Source organism: Mastacembelus armatus, chromosome 21 (assembly GCF_900324485.2).
Source record: "Mastacembelus armatus chromosome 21, fMasArm1.2, whole genome shotgun sequence".
Lineage (NCBI taxonomy): Eukaryota > Metazoa > Chordata > Actinopteri > Synbranchiformes > Mastacembelidae > Mastacembelus > Mastacembelus armatus.
Genome location: NC_046653.1, coordinates 4,616,290 through 4,642,487, shown reverse-complemented (window position 1 = coordinate 4,642,487; position 26,198 = coordinate 4,616,290). Strand labels below are relative to the sequence as shown.

General features: G+C 39.7%; 1 protein-coding gene across 15 annotated transcripts in view; it reads right to left on the bottom strand.

Moving 5' to 3' along the window:
* Positions 1–26,198, bottom strand: part of tns1b (tensin 1b) — a 146,845-nt gene that overhangs the window by 25,392 nt on the left and 95,255 nt on the right. For 12 of the 15 annotated variants that reach the window (XM_026296460.1, XM_026296466.1, XM_026296468.1 and 9 more), the window contains 12 exons: positions 24,355–24,404; positions 21,068–21,239; positions 20,331–20,381; positions 20,126–20,248; positions 17,268–17,332; positions 16,499–16,582; positions 15,822–15,934; positions 15,672–15,732; positions 12,099–12,174; positions 9,583–9,712; positions 9,310–9,375; positions 8,822–8,944 (listed from right to left, as the gene is read on the bottom strand). In XM_026296460.1, coding sequence (XP_026152245.1) covers positions 8,822–8,944; positions 9,310–9,375; positions 9,583–9,712; positions 12,099–12,174; positions 15,672–15,732; positions 15,822–15,934; positions 16,499–16,582; positions 17,268–17,332; positions 20,126–20,248; positions 20,331–20,381; positions 21,068–21,239; positions 24,355–24,404 — 1,114 coding nt within the window. The remainder of the gene's footprint in view (positions 1–8,821; positions 8,945–9,309; positions 9,376–9,582; positions 9,713–12,098; positions 12,175–15,671; positions 15,733–15,821; positions 15,935–16,498; positions 16,583–17,267; positions 17,333–20,125; positions 20,249–20,330; positions 20,382–21,067; positions 21,240–24,354; positions 24,405–26,198) is intronic. The other 3 variants (XM_026296462.1, XM_026296475.1, XM_026296465.1) reach the window with 1 other exon arrangement.

Here is a 26,198-nt window from a genome sequence, read left to right as displayed (position 1 = left end):
ACAAGGGCACTTTCTTCCTGGCTTTGGGTGGTAGGAACACATAAGCTCCTGCTATCAGGTGCTAAATCTAGGTAGTGGCTTGACCATGTATTACCATGCACCCTGGAGGAAGGTACACAATGGCGAAAAAAGAACTTGGTCAGTACAATATGTGTTCCTATTACTACAATAGCCCAATACTGCTTTTGCCACAGTGGCTCTTGAGAAGTGGAGAAAACTGTTACAACAATGAAAGACTTATGAATAATGGCTCTATTTAAAAAGAAAGATAATAATCAAGGAGAGGCTAAGCTCCCAACAGACACTAAATGAAAAGTGCTGCACAAAACACAGTTTCTTTCTCCTTGTAAAACTCATCTCCAATGTTCATTCACCCCTTAGCTCTGGAGGGGTCTTTTCAGTAGGCTTAGTGAGCCATGCCCTAAGCCAGTAACACAACTGAAACAACAACAAACAAGTTTAAATCATGGTTTTCGTCCTTTACTAAGTGCAAAAATGACCTAATTAAATAACATATCCACAAAAAGGTTTCCTGTTGACCAATATAAAGTGCTTTCTCTGGATTCTCCTACTACTGTGCAACGACATCAATACTGGATAGAAGACAGATAAAGAGCAGATGTGAAAAGAACTTGTGGAAAGTGAGTGGAAAGTGATTATATCCTGGCACTACTAGGCCATTTTTAGCCAGATCAGCTGTGTAAAGAGAGCTGGAGAAAAAGAACAGGGAAAAAAGTGTCTGGCCAACAGCTGGAGTAAAGCTGTATCAGTAAGAGAATAACAGAACACTCATTTATTCTCACACATTATAGATGGCAGATAATGATCACTTACTTTTTTTCTTTTTTTTTGTTTGTTTCTTTTGGGGGGGGGGCTCTGATATTCATGCTTTGGAAAAAAAATTCAGAATACTGAAGGCAACACTTAACAGAAGGCTTCATATGCATGTGTTAACTAAGCTCTATCAAATGTTCTTTATTAGAGAAGTTGCTACCATATTTAGTGCCCCACAGTCAGTAACTGTTGCCTAGCAGAAACCCCTGTCCCTGTGCCCCCTGAGCCAAAGTCCAAATAGGGACACTCCACAACACAAGGCACTTGTTCTCTCTGTGTGTCCAATGCAGTCCTTACTAGAAGGCCTTTATTTTTCTGTCCTGGCTGTTACCCAACCTGACCGTGCAATGTTTAAAGTCAAAGCAGCTTTATCTGCCTAAAGCCTCAGGCCAGACTGAGGGGGCTGATGATTTGGAACCCTTTTGCCACTTCAAAAGGTCAGACTTTTCACCTCTGCATCTTCTTGGTGAACTGCCATGACCTGACAATGTCTATGTTTGATATACCTCGCAATGAACACTTCAGGGGGCTTTTTAATCATGACACAACTCATCTGGAACAGTTTGCCTATCATCAAAAGATCTGCAGAACGAATCACCTGAGAATCCATCATAGTGGAAGCAGAATCAACAATATCAGCAAGTCCCTACCCTGCTGAAGGGCACATGTTCACAATGCTAACGAAGGGTGCTATTCTGGAGCTGACACAGATCCCTGACAGCCTTGTTAGGGTCAACTGATCCCTACATGATCAATCTAAGTATTAGATTATTAGTAGCAGTTGACTTTGACCTCCAAGAGAATAGAGAAAACATGTTGTGATGGCAACATTTCAGTGAGATGCAGTTAAATTAAATAATGAGATACCTTTTGGCAGCAATTCATCTTGGGCCAATGGACCGTTTGACTCCCATTCATCCATTGGGCCCAAACACAGTCTCAGCAGTGATATCATTCTGTTGCATCAACTTCTGTCTCCAACAGGATTATGTAACTACCACCCCCCACCCCTGACTCCACCCCTGTCTGTAGCTCGGCAATTACAAAAATACAGACTTAAATTTGTCTTAACTCATCTAAAGCCGACTCTTATGCTATGAGAATATAGCAACTGTGGTCAGCAGTCTGTGCCCAGCAGGTAAACTCATTCCTGCTGTTGGATAAGTTAAGGCTATGGGGATGGGAACAAAGACATCTCTCTGTGACTAATGTGTATGGCATCAAAGGGAAAGTATTGACCTCCTGGAGAGAAAGTATAAAAGAACACAGACACACTTGACACACAGAAATGCTTATTGGACCTTAGATAAACAGTAACAGTAACATAATGGCTTCAGAAAATAAGCTTACACAGAGAACTCAAGGACACCTGACTCATTCCTTTCTAGAAATTGCTATAGTGCCTGAAAACTGTATGTAGCTCAAAACACTTTACCTATAGTCCTCCCTTTAAGGGCAATTCCATTTTGATACAGCTTGAGTCTTGTTTTTGTAATTTTGGTCATTATCGCTATCATGAAATATTATTGAGATCTGGAACACTGCTACTGTACTACATCAACGTGACCACAACTGAACCAAGAAGTCAATGTGTAAATTCTGGATGGATATTTTCAATGTATAATTTGGGTAATAATCTTGCATTTGTCTAGTTTGCAAACTGACTATGTGCCTGCAGCGTGCTTCACGTTTTTAATCACTGTTGCATTTGTAAAAGATTAAGCTTGCATTTGGAGCTTGGCTAAAGCAGTGAAAACAAGGAACAAATAAAACAAAGTGGCCAAGGGTTTGGATAATAGACAACCTGATGTAAATACATTATTGAGCAGATTTCCACATAAAGTGAAAACCAAGTTTGTCTCCACATCTACAATTCTACTGCGTGCTACTCACGTGGTGAAAGACGTCAGCTGCTGAATTTGTGACAACCTTTCCCTCCAGCGTTCTAAAGAGCAGAGGACAAACTCGACACAGAGTCACGGCTGAACTCTTCCACAGCTATCAAAGCTTGACAAAAGGCACAGGCTGCCTCACGCTGATGGAAAACCAAAGAAATGCTGGACACAAATTCGCCATGTAACTCTTAGAAATGGTCTGTCTGTGCTGAGCAGCAGCATGCACAAACCCACACTGACATTCTCTGTCACTCCTCCTCCCGTGAATGTGTGCTTCACACAAAAAGAGCTTCACAGTCTAGTGGAGGAGTCTGCCTTTAACTCCTCCAACTCCTCAGGAGAACTGGGGAAGAGAGAAAGGCTGTCTTAGTAGCCGAAGTAACAGTTTCTGAAGTAGCACAAAGTGCCAGTTTGAGACAGAATGGACTGAGCTGTAGGGGAAATGACCAAATATAATATAATGAAAAAGTACTATTGTGGAGGTTTAGCCACAGCCAAATACTCATCCTAATGATTTCATTGTACACAAAAACAAAATTTACTGTTAATTAAATCCTATGCACAAGATGTTTAGATATTTAACATAATCTACACTATGTAGTGGTGATGCAGTGATGAGGAAATCATTGGAAAATATTTTCTACTGTATTTTTACTTCCCTTGTGAATCTGTATCTTGCCTTGCCTTGTACCTGGCCTTGCTATTTATAATTTTTTCCTCATCTCTCATCTTTCCTTTTTCATCCCAGTTATCCCAGATATGCAGTGGTCAGTTGAACCAGTCATTGGGACTAGTTAGTAAACAAAAAGAGACTATCAATATCCACTGACAAAAATATGATCGTCCTCTTTCTGAACTTGAGCTTTCAGAATCTCCTACACATTTGCTCCTTATACCGTGTTTTCCTGTCTTCCTGTCTCTAAGGTTTGCTGGCATCAGGCTATATCTTGACATTTGGCTGTTGCTAGTGTCAGATGAGACACATCTTTAAGAAGGATCCACTTGTTAAAATACTGTTAAAATCAGACATTCATACATCAAGAAATTAATCATTATACAGGTAAATCTGCCTCCTTGAGGAAATTTTCAAAGGCTATACTGGCTGTACTGTAAACCTTTATGAATATGACTGAACTGAACGATTGGTTCCCCCGTGCTGCTGCATTACTCACTTATTATATAAACTTTTATCTCTTCACAGACACCTGAGATACTCAGTCTAACTGCAGCCTGCACCTGATTCGCAGATTTTAGACTGGCTTTAGAAGGCTTTCAATTGGTGCTTTCATTTCCATAAGATAAAAAGTGAAGCTACAGGTCAGTGGGTAAAATGTGCTGCTTGCCACACATCTTTTAGATGAAATTTGTTGTTTGACAACTATGGAATTTATTCTTAGAGCCGTTAACTGCCCATGAATTGTTTAAGTGTCATGACGTTTTGTATATTTACTTGGTTCTGTGTATGCAAGGTGCAAGCACAACAAAAATAACTGTGCTGAAACTGGCCCAGAGTGACTGCTGCTGTTTTTTACAAAATAAATACAATGAATGGCAACATCAGTCTTTGGAAGCCAAAGACTACATAGACAGTACTTACCCAATTTTGGTCCTAACAAAACACTTTATGGCTGTACACTGCAATCCCTTGATAAGCAAGACCTGCTGTAAGCAGCCTTTTGCTTTCCTCAGAAAAGCAACTGCAATCCAGGCAAATTGCAAACCCAACAACAACAATGCTTTTTGCTTCAACTATTACTTGAGAAGATATATATCCTTCCCTGTTTCCCATTTGGCTCTAAAAGCCACTCTGACAGAGGAGCTAATTGCCCTTTCAGCACTAACAAGTGTAGAGCTGAATGACAGTGGAAACACTCCAGTTTCCTGGAAACCTTTTCAGTGGCAACCATTTTTAACTGTTTCTTTAAATGCTCTTTGCAAGCTGAGTTCATTTAAAATGTAGTATTCATCAGTCTGACTGTGCTGGCGGAATGAATTCACAGCACAAAAGGCTATTATCGAACATGTTTGAAGTCTAATCAACTACTCTGAGTCTCAAACAGCTAAATAAGTGTTTGTGTGTAGTTTTGCACATCTGTCTGCTCATATTTGCCTGGAGCTTCTGCTCATGTCAATAGTTGAAAATGTTTATGTGTGTGTGTGTGTGTGTGTGTGTGTGTGTGTGTGCGTGTGCGTGTGTGTGTGTGCGTGTGTGTGTATAATCTCATTCAAGTCAAATTCAGATGTAACCACAGTATCATCATCAGATGACAGAAGGCAAGATGAGGCAGGCAACTTGGACCATGCACAAACAGGCACACACACACATACACTGGTTCACCTCCACTGAAACAGAATGAGAGGAGACTTACACCTGTTCTATTTTAGCAAGGCCTATTTCAAGCTGCCGACTGGTGCAGGCTAGACACTTTACGGGCACTGATAGACGGTAGCCAAAAAACATCTGACCTTTGACTATCTGGGAGACCAATAAACACTTACAGAGCGGCATCCTTCTTCAAAAAAAGTCAATTTCTAATTTTGTTAATAGCCCTGTAAACTACAGACACCAGTCACTTCTGACATAAAAATGGAGTTGTCCCTTGCTAAAAAATCTGATCAGTTATGTTCTGAATGGTGTCTAGTTTATACAGCATACCAGTTCTCGACTGTGATACATTTGTGCACACATATTTTTTTTTCACACTTTGTTTCTTTTTGTATTAGCAGCAGTGTTGTAGCCAAACTGTTTGCCTGAAGAGATCACAGACAGGGCTACTCCTTTACAGTGGGTACGGAAAGTATTCAGACCCCTTTAAATGTTTCACTCTTTGTGTCATTGCAGCCATTTGCCAAAATCAAAAAAGTTCATTTTATTTCTCATTAATGTACACTCAGCACCCCATCTTGACAGAAAAAAACAGAAATGTAGAAATTTTTGCAAATTTATTAAAAAAGAAAAACTGAAATATCACAAGGTCCTGTAAATTCTGACAGTTATGAAGCTGAATTGTCACTACAAATCACTGGGCAAGAATTTAACCTGCAATAGCTCAAATAATAGACTGCAAAGCCAATGCTGAACTTATGCAGAAAATTAGCTACTTTCTGGTTTTATTATTATCTGTAAATAGGTTATATTACTTTTCCTTTCATGTAATACACAACCAAGATTGTTCTTCAAAACGTTAACAATATCATCTTATTTTCTGCCCCGAACAATACGAAAGTCATTCCAGTGATTATAAAACAAGCTGGCCATCCAGACATTTGAAGGCAAAACAACAGGCTCTCTGCTATCGTTAAGGGTGTAGCATTGCTTCCTTTTTTGGGTGGCAGAGAAAGTAGCACTTTGGCCACAGAATGACCACTGCACCCTCAGTAGAACAGCTCTGTTCATGCCTGTGGCTGAACCCAAGAATGTCTCACAAGGCATTTGGCTTCTCTGCAGCCATAAGTTCCCCACAAATGAATTTAGTGGTATCACTCTCTCCTCCCTTTCAAAACACGATTTACCACTTATATCTAGGAGAGCATGAAGGCAGGCGTGGAATGATTTTTTGATACTTTTCAAAAATTGTTTCAATACCATGTGTACTCCAGAAAGTCAAGCTTGTACACAACTGCTTCACTGTGTTTTGTCTCATAAACATGCTGGTTTGGACCCAGTTTGACCCCTATTATGTGGGAGTTTTAAAGAACTAAAATTGTGAAAAAAAGTCTTTTTACTCTGTTAGGACACAGGCTAAATTTCTCCTCTGTCTCATGCAGAAAGACAAAAACACCCTTGTTACAGAAGGCAGCACAGTTTCTGTCAGAGTGAGAAAGGACGACCCACACTAACTTGCTCTCAACCACATCAAAATGCATTTCCATAGCCATATGTGCAGTCTGTATAATATATATGTAGAGTGACCTCTGACTGACAGACAGCTAATGAGTACACCTCATATGGTCATCCATAGCTGGAATCTGACTGTTAGTCAGCTGTGTTTGTGAAGTGTCACTTGTTTCATGAATCTGTCAATTTACTTGAGATTAGTTAGAAAGACAGGTTGTGGGGAAATGATTGCATAGTAGGCTAAGTTGCCATAAGGGCTATGGCTGTAAAGAGGGAGCTCGGCCTTCACTGTGTGGGTTTGTGCCTGTGCTCGCATGGTGTGTGTGTGTATGTGTGTGCTATGTTTATTTTGCTGCATGTGCAAAAGGTCTGACAACCAATCAATCTTCAACATCCATCATAAGTAACTCATCAAAAGGATATCATCCATCCATCCATTACCTATACCCGCTTATTCCTATTTTAGGGTCCCAGGGATCTTCTGGAGCCTATCCCAGCTCTCTTTGGGTGAAAGGCAGGGGTACACCCTGGACAGGTCACCAGTCCATCACAGGGCCACCAAAAGAATATCATATCACACAATAATATCCACAAGTGTATATTGCACATTATGCACTCATACACACCTGGACAAAACTGTTGCTACCCTTCTATTAAAGAAAGAACTAATGAAACTAATGAAAATCAGACATTGCTTTTGAATTGTGGTTCAGCAGAAAAATTAAAAAAAAAAAAAAAAACTAATGCAACTGGCCTGGACAAAAATGATGGTACCCTTAACTTAATAATATATTTTGTTGCACATCCTTTTGCGGAAATCACTGCAATGAAGGAATTTCTGTAACTCTCAATGAGACTTCTACACCTGTCAACAGGTATTTTGTCCCACTCCTTGTGAGCAAACTGCTCCAGCTGTCTCAGGTTTGTAGGGTGCTTTCTCTAGTCCGCATGTTTCAGCTCCTTCTACAGATGTTCAACATGATTTAGATCAGGGCTCATAGAAGGCCACTTCAGAGTAGTCCAATGTTTTGTTCTTAGCCATTCTTGGGTGTTTTAGCTGTGTGTTTTGGGTCATTATCCTGTTGGAGGACCCATGACCTGCAACTGAGACCAAGCTTTCTGACACTGGGCAGCACATTTCGCTCCTGAATGCCTTGATAGTCTTGAGATTTCATTGTACCCTGCACAGATTCAAGACACCCTGTACCAGATGCAGCAAAGCAGCCCCAGAATATAACTGAGCCTCCTCCATGTTTCACAGTAGGTACAGTGATCTTTTAATTGTATGCTTCAATTTTTGCATCTGTGAACATTAAGCTGATGTGACTGTCAAAAAGCTCCAGTTTTGTCTCATCTGTCCAAAGGACATTCTCCCAGAAGCTTTGTGGTTTGTCAATATGCACTTTGCCAAATTCCAGTCTCTCTTTTTTATGATTTGCTTTCAACAGTGGAGTCCTCCTCAGTCACCTTCCATTAAGTCCACATTGGCTCAAACAGCGACGGATGGTGTGATCTGACACTGATGTACCTTCACCCTGGAGTTCACCTCTAATCTCTTTGGAAGTTGTTACGTGCTCTTTGGTTACCATTAGTATTATCCATCTCTTCAATTTGTCATCAATTTTCCTCCTCACATCCAGGGAGGTTGGATACAGTCCCTTAGACCTTAAACTTCTGAATAATATGTGCAACTGTAGTCACAGGAACATCAAGCTGCCTGGAGATGGTCTCACAGCCTTTACCTTTAACATGCTTGTCTATAACTTTCTTTCTAATCTCCTGAGACAACTCTCTCCTTAGCTTCCTGTGGTCCATGTTCAGTGTGGTACACACCCTGATACCAAACAGCACAGTGACTACTTTTCAGCCCTTAAATAGGTAGACTGACTGATTACAAGTTTGAAGACACCTGTGATGCTAATTACAGGACACACCTTTAGTTTAACATGTCCCTATGGTCAAAGTATTTTCAATCTTTTCTAGGGTACCATCAGTTTCATTAGTTTGTTTTTTAAAAGTCTTCTGTTGAACCACAATTCAAAAGCAATGTGTAATTTTCATTAATTTTCAGTAAATATTTATTTATTATTCCTTTTGTCAGTTTCAAGTTATTTCAGTGACCATTATGGGTTTTCTTTCTTTAATGGAAAGGTACTGACAGTTCTGTCAATGTGCATAGTGTCTCTGTGCTTATATAGCATATATAGCTATGCAGGACAACCCAAAATATCCTCTGTTGTCCAACATTACTCACCGTCTGTGGTTTCCTGAGAATTTTGATTGAAGTTCTCATAGGAGTCCCAGCGAATCAGGGGATCCTGTGTGTTGTAGTCAACCGAGACGCTCGGCCCGTTCTCCAGGTGGTCCATACCTTGATCAGAAGTACAAAGAGGCAGAGCAGAAAATGTGAATGTCTTTACGTTACAAAAAAGTCAGGTCTGAGTACTGTCTGAATGTGACAATGAATGAAGAGGCTGTGGTATTCCCTTTAAATTAAGACGAAATTTTAATTAATTAAACAAAATATTTTTCCTATTCAGTTCATTGCATTTATTAAATTATGATAGATTTAAGTTACAAGATTAAAAAGCCACAGGGTGTTCAAAACAGAATCTGCACATTTACTATCTTGCTTCTCTATTATAAACAGTACTGTCAATTAAAGACAAAATGCCCTAAGTACGGCAGTAAAACATAATGTGTGGAAAATGTTTCCATAAAACCAGACACATTGATACTTACCATGTATTTTCTCTGGTCCAAAGGAGAATATAAATTCCACTTTTCCATATTCTGGAAACCTGTCATCTGCACAAGTGACATAAACAGACAACCTGAGTTTTTTAGTTCATTAAACTAGCAAATAAATAGAAGAATACAGTATTCCCAATGTAGTATTATTTTCAGATGTTCAGATTCATTAACAACTCACTGTATCAAAAAACCTGTTCACACACAGTTCATAATGCCAACCAATGCAGAGTTTTAAAGCCTGTTTTAACCCAGACCTCTAACCTTTAAATGTCTCATCAAGCTCATCTTTCCCAAAGACGATCCCAAGGTTGTGAACAGCACAGGTGTGGAACTGCACCCGGAATATCACATCTCTGCATGGGCTACGGTAGCGCTTGTGGTAGCACTTGAGCTGGAGGGTGAAAACCATTGGAATAAATTCAAACAATGGTGTACAGTAGTGCCATTGCATCAAGCAGGGCCAACACAACTCAACAAGTTAGGTAAATTGGATTAGATTGCAGATGAACACGTGCGGTTTGAGCTTTTACAGGCACAAAGAATATAAAAATAAAGATTTCAGAATATGACATTGATACAATGTGCCAATTCTGATTTGCATTTAAAACTTTACATAGGACAAAGGTGTGTAGTAAATTTGAAGACAATACAACACACCTTTTGTCCTCCTGGGTCAAATTGACCCATTCTGTTTTGACTGCTTATAAAGCATGAGGTATAAAATGATCACCAATTTTTTAGTTTCACCTTTTTAGTGAACTTGTCTCCAACATCTTAACATATATTTTACACTTATAGTAGGGAACCATCCATGTCATTTTTAGTTAGTTATATGGAAGAAAACCAGTTATCACACATTAACAGGAGGGTTAAGATTCCCAAATCCACACAAGCACAGATGGAATCAAGGATGAAAAGAAGGAAAAGTTAATGATCTTGCAGCTTAGCACAGCTGTCTGGGATAGAGGAGGAGGAAACCTCTGACTGAGAGGTCCTTTTCATGACAATACAGGTAACCAGAGTTTGTGAACAAAAAGCTTACAGTTGGGCCCTAACATATTTTCATTTTCATGCATCAACAAAAAACTCACTAAAGGTCTTTCCTTCTTCACTACTGATTATGTTTAAAGAAATATATGACATTGTGGGAAATAGGCTTATTGGATGTTGTTGCAGAGGCAGATGAAGAGTGACAACCATTGATGTATGTCCATTAAATATAAAACTTTAGCCAGGACACACTTAGTTTAGCTTAGCTTATCATGAGATAAATGTAAAAATGAGAGTGTTTGTGGATTAGCCAAGAAATGGTCCAGTACATAATTATTTGCCATTTTACATTTTATTTTTAACAGATAAAAGAAATCATATCATATCATAAGTGAGCTTTAGAGGCACTGATAGATGGGTGGGTTTTTTTTTACCATTTACCATAGAACCACAACCTTTTTGTTTATTCTAATCTAAGCTAACCGGCTCCTGTAGCTTCATGTTTCCAAAACAAATGTGAGAATGCCATTTTCTCATTGAACACTGATTAGGAAAACAAGTAAAAAATTCCCAAAATGTGGAACTATTACTTAAAAATTCCTAACTTCTTCGCTGGTTTTTTTAGTTGTGCTGTTCTGAAAATTTTGCATTATGTTTAGAAAGCTTTTCCTCCACAAATGCCCTTCTTCATCAACCCATTCAGCAATCAGTAATTTCTGGGCAGTCATAAAATCCACAACTCAACTCAACTGCACAAACAAATAGCATTACATTTAAAAATGTAATGAATTACACCCCATGCTGACTAATGTCTCTCCCATTTGGCATTAAGGCCACCATTTACATTTTCCATATTATGTGAATAATAACAAGCATCAGCAGGCAGCTTCAGCAGAATCCATTAGTTCATATTAAATAAAAAATGAGATATGACTTCAGCTCAGAAGCCAAAACAAAACAGCCTTGTGCATGCACACTAAAATTATGGGCCCTGAGGACATCTCATGGATAGCATTGAGGTCTAAATGATAGCAGAAGCTGAAACCTTGCTGATGTATGCAGCTCTCCCATCTGGGATATATGCAAATGTTTTATTGTATTGAGGAACTTTATCCATATCTCATTTTAAAGGTACAAATGGAATGAGTGTAATTTTAGAAAATTCATCAAAAATCAAATCAAAAATAATTCCAAAATGATAAAAAATCAACATTTGACATATAACTTTAATTGATGTCATGTTGTATTAAAATATTATCGTGTGTGATGTGATATTGTTGTTGGAAAGGAAGTAGCAATGACATTTTGCCATCATAGTTTCCAGGAAACATATTGTGTGCTAATGAGGGTCTATAAACTGAGGTATAGGACCCTGGCCAACTGTCCCTCCCTGGGTTTTTATGGCCGTTTTTCTCAGTGGATACTATAAACTGTTGCAGCACATGCACACATACTTAAACCCAAGTCAGTTTGGAAAAACCAGCATGATTCCCTCATTAGTAATAAAGATTTACGGTACTAACAATGGCTTCACTTGCAATCCATGCTAATCATCATTTAACTATCATCCAGTTTTCTTTTTTCTGGTAGACATTAAAGGGATACAATAAACATTCCCCCTATTGCTTTTACACTTCACTCAGTGATGTAAGAATAAAGAGTAAGAATTGTTTCCTATTTTAAATTCCTGAAATATGACACAAACAGCTGCATTGCTGAGTTAATATTTTGACCTATTGCTTTATCATGAGGTTCTAGCTACCGTGGTTTATGTGTGCTACTCTTACCAGGATGTCCCCCTTCAGAAGAAGACCAGGTTCAATGGTGATGCAGATGCTCGTCTGGCTATCTCCTTGAACATTACTGCAAAAGTCACAACACATTGGAATAACCAGTTATTAAAAGATAACATCACTCCATTGCATCACTTTTTCTTTTTGATGTTTCTTGTCTGGATATAACTGAGAGCACATGATCTACATCATCTGCTAACAATCCTTATTGGCTTTAACAGTGGCCATCATAGAGGGTAACCACTATGCCGATCTGGGCTAATATTTGGGTATTAGTGTCTACAGGATTGTCTAACTGACTGTGTAGGATCAAAGGGTGAAGGGTGCTAATAGGGAGCATGTGAGTGGAAGTGGAGAGGAATATGATTAAGAGCTTCAGGGGGTTGAGAGTTTGGAAGCTGGTATGGACTGACCATATCAGACATATGCTGATACGGACACTGATTTCCTGGTAAGAGAATTCACTTCCTGTGTGCGTACAAGCATGTTGTGCTGTGTGTGCTATGTAGCTGTGTGTCACAGTATCTCCATAAAAAGCCTCCAGTTCAAATAAATTGAATTGAATTGAATTGAACTGCTTCTCTCTGAATTCACGTCAGCAGTTGCTTCATCTAAATTGTCAATGTGTCTCTTAGACCCCATCCCAACTAGACTGCATAAAGACACCCTGCCAATAGTTGGCTCATCTTTATTAGACTTAGTAAATTTATCTCTACTATCAGGCTATGTACCACAGGTTTTTATGACTGCTGTAATCAAAACCCTACTCAAAAAGCCTAGCCTGATCCAGGAGTCTTGGCTAATTATAGACCAATATCCAACCTACCATTGATTTCTAAAATCCTTGAAAAAGCTGTTGGTAAGCAGCTATCAGACCACTTACACAGGAATGAACTATTTGAAGATTTTCAATCAGGATTTAGAGCACATCATAGTATAGAAAGCAGAACAACAACAACAGAAACTGTTAAAAGACACCAACAGTCTTCTCTTAGCCTCAGATAATGTGGACTTGTTTCTATACGTGTCCTGCCAGACCTTAGTGCTGCATTTGACACTATCGATCACAGCATCTAAGGAGGCAGTCGTTAGTCGTGGCCTAATGGATAGGGAGTCAGACTTGAAACCCGGAAGTTGAGGAAGTTTGTTCATGTTCATGATGAACCTTCCACATGCACAAAAGTTAGTTACGAAGTTCCACAAGGTTCTGTGCTAGGACCAATTCTGTTAATCTTATACATGCTTCCTTTAAGCAATGTTATTAGGAAGCACTCTATTAATTACCACTGATATGCAGATGACACTCACCTGTATCTATCTATGAAACCTGATAACACAAACAAGTTTTCAGGCGTGTCTAAAGGACATAAAGTCCTGGATGACCAGTAACTTTCTACTTTTAAACTCAGAAGATAGATTATAGTTATTGTACTTGGTCCTAAAAACCTCTAACAATATAGCTACTTCAGATGGCATAGCCCTGGCCTCCAGTACTACTCTGAAAAACCTTGGAGTTATTTTTGATCAGGATATGTCCTTTAATTCACATATAAAACAAATCTCTAGAACTGCATTCTTTCACCTGCGCAACATTGCCAAAATTAGGAACATCCTGTCTCAAAATGATGCAGAAAATCCAGTCCATGCATTTGTTATTTAAAGGCTAGATTACTGTAACTCATTACTACCAGGATGCCCCAGTATCTCCATAAAAAGCCTCCAGTTAATCCAGAATGCTGCAGCCAGAGTCCTGACAGGAACTAGCAAGAGAGATCATATTTCTCCTATATTAGCTTCTCTTCATTGGCTCCCTGTAAAATCCAGAACAGAATTTAAAATCCTTCTTCTCACATACAAATCCCTTCATGATCAAGCTCCTTCATACCTTAAAGACCTCATAGTACCATATTATCTCAATAGAGCACTTTGCTCTCAGAGTGCACTGCTACTTGTGGGTTCCAAAAGCAGACTGGGAGGCAGAGCCTTTAGTTATCAAGCTCCTCTCCTGTGGAACCAGCTCCCAGTCTGGGTTCAGGAGGCAGACACTCGCTGTACTTTTAAGGCTAGACCTTCCTTTTCTGGGAAGGGATTTGTTGGTTTTTTTTCTTTTTAGTAAAGTGCCTTGAGATGAGCTCTATGGACAGCTGTAGTGTCTTTGAGCTCATTGTTTTGGTGTTTCTTGCTTACAAACACAGCTCTTAGCAAAACTGCTTCTTGCTCAGGAAGTCAGGTGTTTCCAGTAAAATCCACTTTACACCACTTGTCCAGCACTAAACAGCAGACAGAAAGGTACAACTAGCAGCTAAAATGACCAAAATAAAGCTAAAAGGAGAGTGAATATTGGACATGTATTGGACATGCAGTAGCAGAACCAGAAATAATAGTGCAAGTGGGGTGATAAAAAATAAGGTGGGCCACTTCCATCTGGCAATGGGTGCCAAAATACATCCTTTACAATCGTACATGTATGATATTCCTCATTTATTACAGGTCACAGCACTGCAGTAGCTACGGGTCTGTGGACCATTACATAGCAAACTTCATTCAAGTGAAATTTGGAGAAAAGGCAAAATAAATATTTTATTGGTCACAGGTTTATGTTCTTCTTTTCCTTTCGGCTGCTCCCTTCAGTGGTCGCCACAGCGAATCATCTGCCTCCATTCAATCCTATCCTCTGTATCCTCCACACCCACACCATCTATCCTCATGTCCTTCCCACAATGGGGACTAGTAAGGGAACTATTACTATTATATTATATACTATTACTACTACTATTACCACCCAAAGTGCACACAGTAGTGAACACACAAACACACCGTGCACACACACCCAGAGCGGTGGGCCACCCGGGTAAGCAGTTGGGGGTCCAGTGCCTTTCTCAAGGGTCTCACCTCAGTTATGGTATTGAGGGTGGACAGGGCCCTCGCTGTTCACTCTGCCAACCGACAATTCCTGCCAGACCTGAGACTCAAACCCACGACTTTTTGGGTTACAACGACTGGAACTGCATGATCTAACTTTAGCACACAGTTCATCAAATTTTTTTTACAGGTTTTTGCTGTCAATCCAGTCACTGTGTATGTTATGTTTAAATTGCATTATTTTCAAATACTATGTAAATGTAACCCATCTGAGTGCAGAGAAGATTTCCCTTTCTATCCTCTCCTCTGACCTCCTCTCTTACCAAAACAATAACAGTAAGCCACAGAATCCATTGTTTCCTGTCCGGCCATGGGAACCAGCAGGGTCCTCTGGCAGGAAAAGCCTGTAGGCATCCACACAGATGTCTGTCTGCCTATTTCATTGGATCTCTAGTCGCACATAACACCAGAAGTGACTGAGAGATCTAAAGTAGAGAAACAAGAGCCTGCAGTGGGGGAGGCTAGCTAAATATAATAATGTGAGGCAAGTACTGAGTGTAAACCAGCAAGAGGGATGATGTGTGTGTATGTTGGAGAGTTAGAGGAGAAGCTATAAATGGAAATTTAAGTTTTTATTATTGAGCCATTATGGGCTTACCATCCTTGGAATCCTGTAAAAGTATTTGAGGGCGTTTTAAGACTTACTAGATCCCAGATGTGTAGAGGGGCTGCATGGCCTGGTAGATTTTGAGAAAAGGACGACAACCTGGAACAAAGAATTTTATAAATTGACCAAAAACAAAAGTTGTGTGTAAAAATGTGTGAGTGAACACAGGTTTTGTGCGTGACATTCACCTCCTTTAGACTCAAAGTTGGGGATGCCGTGCATGATGACATGGTGAAGGAACAGGGGTTTGTTGTTGATCTTGATGTGTCCAGAGAGCAAGCCGCTGAAGTACTCCACATACCTGACCAGGGCAAGGGAAGGGACAAAAACACATGCCCATGCTGCTAGATCTTCTTCCGTCAAATTATATTGTCATTCTTAATGTTTCATAACACAGGGATGAAGGTATAATCCTGTGTTCATCACAACAGTTTCAGACAATCTTTAGATTTGACCTCTACTAACAACAATGAATGCTTTCTGCATGTCAGCTGTGTTGAAGTTGCCTACTTTTAGATTAGAGTGTCAGGTTTTTTATTATAAACTTTACCAATCAACTAAATAATTTAAAGCTGCACTATTCAGTTTGTTTGTATTAACTATAAAACAATTATGTGTGACGTGAAAGAGGCTGCTATTAGTAAGAAATCCTCCCAAAAGGAGTGTAACTGTAATGACTTACATTCATTAGGTGGGAAGAAATGACTCCAGCTGATTGCTAACATTGGCTAATGTCTAAATGTTTGATAAGAACTATATAGGGTATTTATACAGCTCTACAGGGTAAGTATATTATGTTTGCAACCAAAAATGTATTCATGCAACTTCAAACTCATATGTTAACACGTGGTAAGGAAAGACTGACCTTTTCTGTGATGGTTGGCCCACAGGAAGCACTTTGTCTTCATAGAAGCGCTTCATGGCAAACCTGTCCAGAGCCTGGTCAGCACTGCATTGCAACAGAGAAATCTGGTAATTTACACATTTATCCACAATACATATTACAATACATAGAGTTTACATAAAATATGTATTCGCATACGACAAGAATCACTGTTAATACATGTTCTGGTACTTCAATGCTACAGAAGTTTTCAAAGCTGTTTCCTGCCAGCTTTAAAGTGGCATGTATAGAGAAATCTAAGGCTTTCAAAAAAAAAGGATGCAAAATAATTTCAGAGCCAGTCAAGACATTTTTAAAAACAAGTCATGTGCCGCTCTGATTGTTCAACAGTTTACATGTCTTAAAAAAAAAAATCCATTCAATTTTATCACATCTCAAAACAACAACAAAATATTAAACAAAAAAGAAGAAGAAGAAGAAGAAGAAAACAAAGGGGGACACTGATGCATTGGCTTAATCCCACACACACACATACACACACCCATTCTTCATCACAGTCTGTTCTTCAGATGTGGGCTTCAGTCTTGTGACTGTGTACTGGCTTATCTTGTTTTTCCACCCATATTCATGTCTCATGTAATCTCCCTCCTCTCACTTGCTTTCAACTTTGATGTTTCCAAAAAAATACAGCTTCATCTTCATCTTCATCAATCGCTTTCTCTTTCCATCTGACTTTCTCTTCCTTTCTCTAGGTCCATTAGTGAATGTGTTAGTTGAGAATATAACCTACCTGGCAGATATGTTGCTGTAATGCATATAAGCTGCCACCACAACGCCAGTTCTGCCCCGGTTACCCTAAAAAGACATCAGTCAAATCAGAGTCAACAGGAGATTTTATCTTCCAGTTTACAGTGGGTACGGAAAGTATTCAGACCCCTTTAAATTTTTCACTCTTTGTGTCATTGCAGCCATTTGCCAAAATCAAAAAAGTTCATTTTATTTCTCATTAATGTACACTCAGCACCCCATCTTGACAGAAAAAAACAGAAATTTAGAAATTTTTGCAAAATTTATTAAAAAAGAAAAACTGAAATATCACATGGTCATAAGTATTCAGACCCTGTGCTCAGTATTGAGTAGAAGCACCCTTTTGAGCTAGTACAGCCATGAGTCTTCTTGGGAATGATGCAACAAGTTTTTCACACCTGGATTTGGGGATCCTCTGCCATTCTTCCTTGCAGATCCTCTCCAGTTCTGTCAGGTTGGATGGTGAACGTTGGTGGACAGCCATTTTCAGGTCTCTCCAGAGATGCTCAATTGGGTTTCGGTCAGGGCTCTGGCTGGGCCAGTCAAGAACGGTCACAGAGTTGTTCCGAAGCCACTCCTTTGTTATTTTAGCTGTGTGCTTAGGGTCAATGTCCTGTTGAAAGGTGAACCTTCAGCCCAGTCTGAGGTCCTGAGCACTCTGGAAGAGGTTTTCTTCCAGGATATCTCTGTACTTGGCCGCATTCATCTTTCCTTCAATTGCAACCAGTCGTCCTGTCCCTGCAGCTGAAAAACACCCCCACAACATGATGCTCCCACCACCATGTTTCACTGTGAGGATTGTATTGGGCAGGTGATGAGCAGTGCCTGGTTTTCTCCACACATACCGCTTAGAATTAACGCCAAAAAGTTCAATCTTGGTCTCATCAGACCAGAGAATCTTATTTCTCATGGTCTCTGAGTCCTTCATGTGTTTTTTGGCAAACTCTATGAGGGTTTTCATGTGTCTTGCACTGAGGAGAAGCTTCCATCGGGCCACTCTGCTATAAAGCCCCGACTGGTGGAGGGCTGCAGTGATAGTTGACTTTGTGGAACTTTCTCCCATCTCCCTACTGCATCTCTGGAGCTCAGCCACAGTGATCTTTGGGTTCTTCTTTACGTCTCTCACCAAGGCTCTTCTCCCACGATTGCTCAGTTTGGCTGGACGGCCAGGTCTAGGAAGAGTTCTGGTCGTCCCAAACTTTTTCCATTTGAGGATTATGTAGGCCACTGTGCTCTAAGGAACCTTGAGTGCTGCAGAAATTCTTTTGTAACCTTGGCCATATCTGTGCCTTGCCACAATTCTGTCTCTGAGCTCCTTGGGCAGTTCCTTCGACCTCATGATTCTCATTTGCTCTGACATGCACTGTGAGCTGTAAGGTCTTATATAGACAGGTGTGTGCCTTTCCTAATCAAGTCCAATCAGTTTAATTAAACACAGCTGGACTCCAATGAAGGAGCAGAACCATCAAAAGGAGGATCAGAAGAAATGGACAGCATGTGAGTTAAATATGAGTGTCACTGCAAAGGGTCTGAATACTTATGACCATGTGATATTTCAGTTTTTCTTTTTTAATAAATTTGCAAAAATTTCTACATTTCTGTTTTTTTCTGTCAAGATGGGGTGCTGAGTGTACATTAATGAGAAATAAAATGAACTTTTTTGATTTTGGCAAATGGCTGCAATGACACAAAGAGTGAAAAATTTAAAGGGGTCTGAATACTTTCCGTACCCACTGTATTTTAGTCTCCCAGGAACATCATTTAAACACCACAAAACTTCTTATGTGCAACAGAAGACTATTTTTACAGGATGAAAATCACACCTCATCACCTGTCAATAGAGATTTATAAAAAAGGCTTGTTTACAATATTATGTCAGTTTTAATAATAAAAAATTATAACTGTATATACATTATTTATATGTCTAAAAAAGAAGATGCTAGGCATATAATGGAATGTTTACTAAGCTTAACTTCACCAGATGTTACTATGGTGATAAACCAGTGTTTAATAACATTCATTTTACACACATATCCATCTTTAAAACAAGGAGCAGTTTACAATCAAGTCGGCTGCTATAACAACTAGTGTTATTTTTTTGCAGGTTGAGTAATGCTAGTGATGACAGTAGGGCCTGGACTCTGAGTAGTCACTAATGTAGTAGCCCAAGATGGGTTTCCACATATCAACAAGCTAGTTCCCCTGGGCTCTGCAGTGTTTAAGTGGACATGATATTTAAAATGTGGCATGACCTTGTCTTCCACTGTTCTCTTTGGGAACATGTAGGAATGATGCACGGAGGTTCAGGATCCCATGGTTAATTCTTGTGTTGCAAAACACAACCAGGAACACAGTGGGGTTAACATGAAAATAATTAGGTATTACATCTGGGACATGGGCCTGGCAGTTGTATTTGGATATCCTCTTTAGGGCTTGTATTGGCATAGCTAGATGATTGTGGCTTGCCACAAGAGTATAATGTGATGCAAGTAAGTTTAGGCAACAACAGCAAAAGATAGATCACTTCAGTTTTTATGGCATTGTTAAGGATACAAGGGTAAATACGCCTAAGTAGCCATGATGAGTGGTGTGCCTTACTTCTCTAATTTGCGTTTTCCTAACCTTTTTCCAGCCCAAACTCAAAAAGCACAAAGAAGACATACACTCCACCCTAAATGTAATTCTTTTACTCAGGGACAACAACATTGCAGCAGATATAAACACAGAAAACAGCTGCAGCCTCAGGAAAAGTGAGGGTCCTGAGAAGAGCCTGAGAGTGCCCTCTACCGTCTACACATGATTGTGTCATTCCCACAACATCCTGTCATCTTTTAGTCTCACCTTGTTGTGTATGACCACCACATTGTGGCTGTCTGCACTCAGCCAAGTGTCCATGGCCTTGCAGATGCTGCAGATCTTGTCCAGGGCTGGAGCATGGTGGTCAGGCCAGCCAAAGTCCAACACCTAAAAGAAGAAGATATTGTTGTTCATAGTGATAGTCATAAAATACATGGGAGAGAAGAAGATATCTAGCCTTACAGTTTACCTTTGGATTAAGCTGATTGATGTCATAACGCTTCTCACTGAGATTGAAGAGCTATGGGAGAAGTAAAAAAAAAAAAAAACACCTTTGTTGTATATTATTGGCATTACATGACAGAAAAAGGAAAAGGTCATCCTCCACTGGTTTTTAAAGGTTCATCTGCTTACAGATTACAGAGCTGTCTGTACTATCGGATGATAGTAGGGATAAATGAACTGACCCTTCTCTAATCTCTGTCTGCTTTAGCTACTGCTCCTATGGCTGTAAAGCACTGGGATCTTGCACAACACTAAAGAGGTATGTAGTATGTAGTTGTAGCTAGGAAAAGCACTTAAGGCAGGTATCAGCATATGCTGACTAGTGTTACACTAGCTTCTACATGTGCATCAGTCCCTAACAAGAGCTTTCTTACATAACCTGTAACCCAAACTAATAATAGCTATCGATAATCAAACTAATGGCCTTGTAATGCCAGGACATGCATTGCAAATAGCAGTAACACTGGCAATGCTTAAAGGCTAGTATTTGCAAGTGTTTAGTTTGCAAGTGGACAGTGACCATCAGATAGCAACAGCAATAGTATCAGCTGTACTGTATATATGGATGTCAGCAGAGTGAGCAAAACCAACTAATCTGGACAAATAACATGTTCACATCTGATGTTTCACTTGCTTTGAAAATGAATTAAACTAATTTGCTAGATTTCTGCCAGTCACCCAGATGTACACAGGAAGCTGTACCAGGTAGTTGTGGCCATGTTTGGAACGCAGCATAGAGGCGACCTCCTGCAGGTTGGCAGCGTAGCTTTGCTCCTCCACACTGATGGGGAAGGACACAGAGATGATTCTCTCCGTGATGTAGATCAGGTCGAGCTCATAGCTCTCCTCCATGGCCTGCATCAGACTCACACTCCTGTCAAGAGAAACAGAGAAGCATTTGCTGCTACAGTGAGTTATGCTGCAAAAACAGCTGACGCTCCAATAAACAATATTTCTTTCTTCTTAATTTGCCTATGAAGAGGAAATGGAAAATAATCTAATTCACTTTCTTTCCATGAGATCTGTCAAACCTGCCAGTCAACTGCCTTTTAGCTTAATACAAAGACTGGAAGCCTGAAGGTAAACAGAAAACATCCACCCACTAGCACCAAGAAATTGTCCAGCATATTTTCCAAAACACTGAACTTTTGGTTTGATTTCAAAAGCTTTCTCTGACTCTAAAAGTGTGATGACAGATTTTAGGTTGACTGAGTTGATCGTCTTTTTTACACTTTAACCATTTTTTCAAATATCTATAGCGACAGAAAAATAGGTGAAGTCACTGAAAAAAAACAAAGTGGAGGGTTAGATGAAGAGGTTCAAGGGGAGGTGTCTGGACCCTCAGTACCCAGACTGCAGCATATTTCCCACATTTGTCAGCTGTGAGCAGCCCCTGAGGAAATTGCTCATATGTCTGGGACAGCCATACTACACACACACACTGTAACCTACTCTGGACATCTGGACCCACTCAAAACTTGCTTACTGGAAATTATTCATCACTAGAGAAGAGGAGAAACTCATGTAGATCACGTCCTCTCTCATGTGCTAGAAAAAACATTGGACAGCATTGTTTTTATGTTTTTTCATTATTACACACATCATTTTAACTGGATTTCTCACTGTTTGTTCTCTTCTTTTCCAAATCTTAGTATTTCTTAGTAATTCTTTCTTGTTTGCTTTTTTCTGTACTTAGCTCTTTCCATTTCTCTGTCTCTGCATATCTATGTCTTTTGCCTCTGGGTGTAGTCAGGGCCGATGTAGACCTGTTATCTGGTCCTATTCCAGATCCACCAGCATGTGCTGACTGACAGGGCACCAACCTGCTTCTCCTCAGCTGAAGAGATGAAATCATTGCTCTTTTTCTGCATATGGTGCTTGGCGAATAACATTATTTCCACATGCTCAATTTCAGCACTGCAGTGATCTTATTTGTGAATTTGGACAAACCCCTGTGAAGCAGGAATATTTTATCAGCATACCTAAAACAATGGGCTGTAATAAATTTTGTTTTGTTTTCTTAGTATTAAAATGAACCACCAGGATTTGATCCAAACTTGTGACAGGATGTGTTATACATTAGTGTCAGTTGTGAATACCTACATTTTCTTATGAACTGGATGGTAGCATGATCAATCTACTGCATTAATAGATGATTTTTTCATTAAGAATTGATCAAAAGGCATATACTATGTGAAAGGGATTGCTCCTAGAACACAAATAATTCCTTTAGCCTCTTTTAGCTCATGCTGATTTTCCAGCACACATGCTCTGCTCTTATCAAAATCACTTCCACATGCAGCAGGCCGATGTTTTCAGTGTAAACCCACTGTACATCACCTGTCCTGTACCAAACAGTAGAGACACATGCAATGACCAGCATTTAGCAGCTAAAGAAGCTGATACCTCTCCCAGAGTTCACAGAGACCAAAAGCAGTACCCAAGTATTCTGTCTATATTTGCTATTTGGACAGATAGCAAATGTTTTAGCAAAAAAAAAAAAAAAAAAAATAGGTACAGGGAATAATGTACAATGTGTGCCAAGGCTACTGTATATCTCAATATTACATGTATAGTTAATCCCAAGATCCATCAAGCCATTGATTATTATTATTCCTAGTTAGGGTCACAGGGATCTGGTGGAGCCTATCCCAGTTCTCTCTGGGTGAAAGGCAGGGGTACACCCTGGACAGGTCACCAGTCCATCACAGGGCCACATAGAGACAAACAACCTCACACACTCACACTCACTCCTATGGGCAATTTAGAGTCACCAATCAACCTGACATACATGTTTTTGGACTGTGAGAGGAAACCAGAGTACCTGGAGAAAACCCACACAAGCACAGGGAGAACATGCAAACTCCACACAGAAAGGCCGGGTTGCGAACCCAGGACCTTCTTGCTGTGAGGCAACAGTCCATTGGTAGTCTTTGAAATTAATTTAATTTAAAACAATGTGAGAATGGCCTATGCAAAATTTGAATGTATGAGAATTTTTGCATTAATTTTTGCAGTGTGATGCCCAGTTGCAAACCCTAAATATTAAATCATCTTCAAAATAGATTCCTGTGTAGTTCAATTCCCTTTATATGACAAGCTAATATGAACCATGAAGTATTGTGCTGCACAACGCTCCAGCAGATATGAAATCTCTATTCCTTCACAGGAATGTAAATAAGCCTGTCTGGACCTACTACTTTCATCAGATACCTCTACTCAGAGTATTACATAAGAGACCGCTGTCATGAGACTGAGCTGTTACGTGCTTTTGAAAAGATTTTTCCTATATATGGACAGAAACGGACTGTAGTCTATTCAGTAAATGAACTTACACACATACTCTGCATGTTCTGTTTAATGGGACAATGTATCAGATGTTGAACTGTTTCTATAAACTATATCATCTCTTTGATTTACCATGATGGATAAAGCCACCACTCACACCAGCACAGCACTTAAGCATGAACTGCTGTGCGGGTCAAGTTTTACACATTATTTACACAACCGACAACATCTGTGGCTCCCTAAGAACCGAGGTGAGAGGGGTTGTCACCAAATATCTTTTTGTCCAACAAAACAGTGTGAGGTCCAGTTCACTGGCAGGTCATATTGCTTTACTAATTCCCCTGGTACAATCAGCAACTATCATGCTGCAGCTGCACTTTTCATATATCAGTTGGACTGTAAAAGACGTTTGATAAAGTTTGCATTGTGACTGATTCAGTATCTTTCTGAACTTAAAACAGTTTAGATTAATTACTAAAATATTTCAGCAAATGCGCCCTGCAATGGACTGGTGACCTTTCCAGGGTGTACCCCTGCCTTTCACCCAAAGAGAGCTGGGATAGACTCCAGCAGATCCCTGTGACCCTAAATAGGAATAAGTGGGTATAGATGATGGATGGTTGGATTTCACTAAATGCATTCTCATAAGCCAACTGAAGAATTTAATAAGAAACCTGCAGTGAGAAGAGAAGGGTTCCTACCTCGATGGTCTGCGACGTGACTCCATGCTCTTTGAGGATTTTGTTGAGCCCTGTAAAACACAGAAAAACACCTGCTATATCATTGTCGTATACCAACGTTTCCGTACATACAATGAAAAAGCCATATTGTTTGCAGATCACCCGTTTAAAACCAGTTCATCATCAATGATTATGTTCACCACTAATTCCAATAGCTCTTCGTGTTCTTTGTTTCAATCCCTGAATAAGGATTTACCTGCTATTGATCAGCCTGTCATGAATGTTGTTGAATCTCATTCAGCAGTCTTGGCTAAACAAGGTAGCAAACTACTTTAAGGTTTTGATGTTTTATTTTGGAGCTGTGAAAGTTCTCCTGACAGGTTTCCTGGTGAGCAGGAAGTCTTCAATAAAGCAGTATTCAGTATTTCTGAAGGGAAACAATGAAACACCTTGCTCCAGAGAAAGTTTGGGTGAAGGTGACTGTTTGACTCCACTACGCCTGGCATGCATCACCTCCCTCTGTGACCCACTCGACGAGTTGGCTGCTATACATCACCATCCATTAGCTCAGATTGGCTGGCTAACAAACAGCATCATGCTCACTATCCCTGGTCTGCTAATGGCTGACTGGCTGCCAGTGTACAATCTTTATTGTTACGCTACATGTGGGCTGTAGTTGAACATGTAGCTATGTACATGTAGTTATTGAAGTCTGAAATGACTACGGTTTTATTCTTCAGTTTTGATATCTTTGGTAAATGATCAGTCTTTGAACTTTGGTCAGAGTGATACATACCCTAGGGGGAAAGCATGACCTGAGAGTAATAGGCCTGACGTCTAGTTTATATATTAAAGCCTTACAGCAGCCAGTTTTAAATGGAAAAAAGACCAAAATAATATATGAAGAATAGTTGCAGCCTGATTGACTAGGAAGGGATAACAGAGCACATCCCTATAGGCACATCTTCAGTAATATTTATCCAGTATTGGTATAGTCATATTCATACTATTGACTGGCTCCTCTTGATGAAATTGTTGGATGAGGAAACAATAGCCTAAATTTTAAATGACACTTCCAGTGAAACAGTCAACTACACAAAATACATCTCATATGATGTGATAAAAATGGACTCACTCAGTTAACTAAAAGGTAGGACATGCACCAGATCCATTACAGACTGAAGAGTATCGAAGTTATATAAATGCAAACAGAAGATTACGCCTTACAGAGGGGGCATTTAAACTCTTATTAGGCCTAATGTCTATCGAGCTCCACTCTAGTATCCCTGTGTAACTGAGAATTAAATCCAGATCCACTGTTGCTATGAACAAGCTTACTGAGGTTGATGCTTGATCTTTGCTTGTTTTTAAAATTAGTTTGAGTAAAAAGGCATTCCCATGCTTTGATCGTTTCTCTGAGAAAACGAAACTGCATTGACTTGTGAAATAAAATACGAGCTCTGATGGTACTGTACATTTTGACTGCACTTGCCTAAATTTGCAAATTCTTGGAGGTACTGGATGTCTGCACATACATATATGAACCCTGATGCACACTAACAATTCAGGTGAAAGCAAAGGATAATCTGAGGCGACACAAAGCAAATCCTGCCTTCTCTGTCTGTGCTTTGGCCTAAACGTTTCCATATGCTGTAAGGGCTATAAAGTGCAGTGAGTCAGGACAGAGATGAATGAGTAACAAACGGATTAAAAAAAGGGTTCAGAGGCTGATGCAGAGCATGAAGCGGGTTCAGAGTGCTCATGTTGAGTGGTACTGTGGAACGGAGTAAAAAAATCCCAAAGTGCTCTTAAATGGACCACTGTGATATCACCAATCCATTCGCAGATTTTTGAACGGCATGGTA